The sequence below is a fragment of the Mus caroli genome, unplaced genomic scaffold (assembly GCF_900094665.2).
Source record: "Mus caroli unplaced genomic scaffold, CAROLI_EIJ_v1.1 scaffold_16222_1, whole genome shotgun sequence".
Classification (NCBI taxonomy): Eukaryota; Metazoa; Chordata; class Mammalia; order Rodentia; family Muridae; genus Mus; species Mus caroli.
Window position 1 is genome coordinate 7,959 of NW_018390820.1, and position 2,135 is coordinate 10,093.

Consider the following 2,135-nt stretch of genomic DNA (forward strand, 5'->3'; position numbering starts at 1 on the left):
ATAGGAAGACAGTATTGGGGAAATACATTCAAGAAAGTTTAAAAGAAATAATAATAATAATAAACCAATGAACTCATGATGAGTATTCTATTGGATGGTTACAATTACACACTAATTCCTTAATTTAATATGGTTTTGTGAAATCCAGGCATAGTAATCAGGACCTGGGTTTGAATTTTTTTGCTGGTGCTTCATTGTTTCTCTCTAACATACATTCAATTGTTTTCAAGTTATATCCAATTCTAACCAGCAGCAGCCCATTACTCTGACAAAATCTCTATATTAAGATTAAAACCGATGTACTAAGTGGACTTAACTAATGTTTTTAGTCCTGGTGATTCATAAAATGTTTTGATAATATTATAAGCAAAATCAGATTTTGTTTTTTCCCATTTGCTCATTAACTCACAGCAGAAGATAAGGAATATGAGGACAGATAATGAGAGCACTGTGTCTGAGTTCATCCTCCTGGGGCTCCCCATTCGAGCAGAGGATCAAGGCATGTACTCTGCCCTGTTCCTGGCCATGTACCTGACAACTGTTCTGGGGAACCTGCTCATCATCCTACTCATCAGGCTGGATTCTCACCTCCACACTCCCATGTACTTCTTCCTCAGCCACTTGGCCTTCACAGACATCTCTTTCTCATCGGTCACAGCTCCAAAGATGCTCGTGAATATGCTGACACACAGTCAGAAAATCTCATATACTGGGTGTGTTTCCCAGGTATATTTTTTTGCTATATTTGCTGATCTTGATAGCTTTCTTCTTACATCAATGGCCTATGACATGTATGTGGCCATCTGCCACCCTCTGCACTATTCACAAACTATGAGTCAGACACTCTGTATTCTTCTAGTATTTGTATCCTGGGCCTTATCCATTGCCAATGCCCTTGTGCACACCCTTCTCTTGGCTCACCTATCTCACTTTAGAGACAATACCATTCCCCACTACTTCTGTGACCTCTCTGCCTTGTTGAAGCTGTCCAGATCAGACACCACCATCAATGAATTGGTTATTCTTATCTTAGGCAATGTGGTCATTACCCTGCCATTTATATGCGTTCTGGTCTCTTATGGCCACATTGGAGTCACCATTCTGAAGACTCCCTCCATCAAGGGAATCTGCAAAGCCTTGTCCACATGTGGCTCTCACCTTTGTGTAGTTTCCTTGTACTATGGAGCCATCATTGGACTATATTTTGTTCCCTCATCTAATAACACTAATGACAAGGATGCCATTGTGGCTGTGATGTACACTGTGGTCACACCCATGCTGAATCCCTTTATTTATAGTCTGAGGAATCGGGATATGAAAGGAGCACTGAGAAATATCCTTGGTAGGAGACTGTGTTCATAATGATGTGTGTGGTCTTCCCTCTTAGCATCCTTTCTTTCTTATTCTCTTCTCCCATTCATCCTTTGTTCTCTGTCAGGGAATCTTTATGAGGCTCTCTCCTCATAAAGATTCTCAATTCTCCTTCCACAGTTTTTGTTGTCAGTCTTTCTCTCTTATCAGCATCTTGGGTAGGTTTCTCACAAAATTTGTTCATTCTTTCTTTTTCTTGCAAAAAGTTTACTTATTTTTATAGTCATTACCAAGTCTTTTTTTAGACAAATTTGTAACTTTTCTTCTCTTAAGATGACAGAATTATTTGTTATCTTAGTTGATGATTTAATTTTATATTTTATCATATAATATACTCTGATTTCTTTACAGTAACTATTCTTATTTATTTATTTATTTATTCATTCATTCACTTTGCATTGGTATATCACTCACATGTCTGTGTATTATGTATATGTCTATTGCCTGTCAGAAGAGCGTATTAGATCCTCTGGGACTAGGATTACATATGGTTGTGAGCTACTATATGGATGATAGAAATCAAACCTTCAGTACCTGGGAGAGCAGTCAATTCTCTTCATTGGTGAGTCATCTTTTCTGCCCCTTACATTAATTTTTAGTTTTGTAGTTGACATTCAAAAGTGGCAGATATTTATTGGGTGTGATGTGATATTTTCATACATGCAAATGGTTCAAAATGTCTTCATGAAACAATGTTAATTTATTTAAACATTTTCCATGACTTAATATGAAATTCTTTTTATTCTAGCCTTTGGATTGCAATA

General features: G+C 37.2%; 1 protein-coding gene across 1 annotated transcript; it reads left to right on the forward strand.

Moving 5' to 3' along the window:
• Positions 1–423: 423 nt before the first annotated feature.
• Positions 424–1,362, forward strand: LOC110288852 (olfactory receptor 50-like). Its single transcript, XM_021155087.1, has one exon. The coding sequence runs from the start codon at positions 427–429 to the stop codon at positions 1,360–1,362; it is 936 nt and encodes a 311-aa protein (XP_021010746.1). The 5' UTR covers positions 424–426.
• The last annotated feature ends 773 nt before the right edge of the window (positions 1,363–2,135 follow it).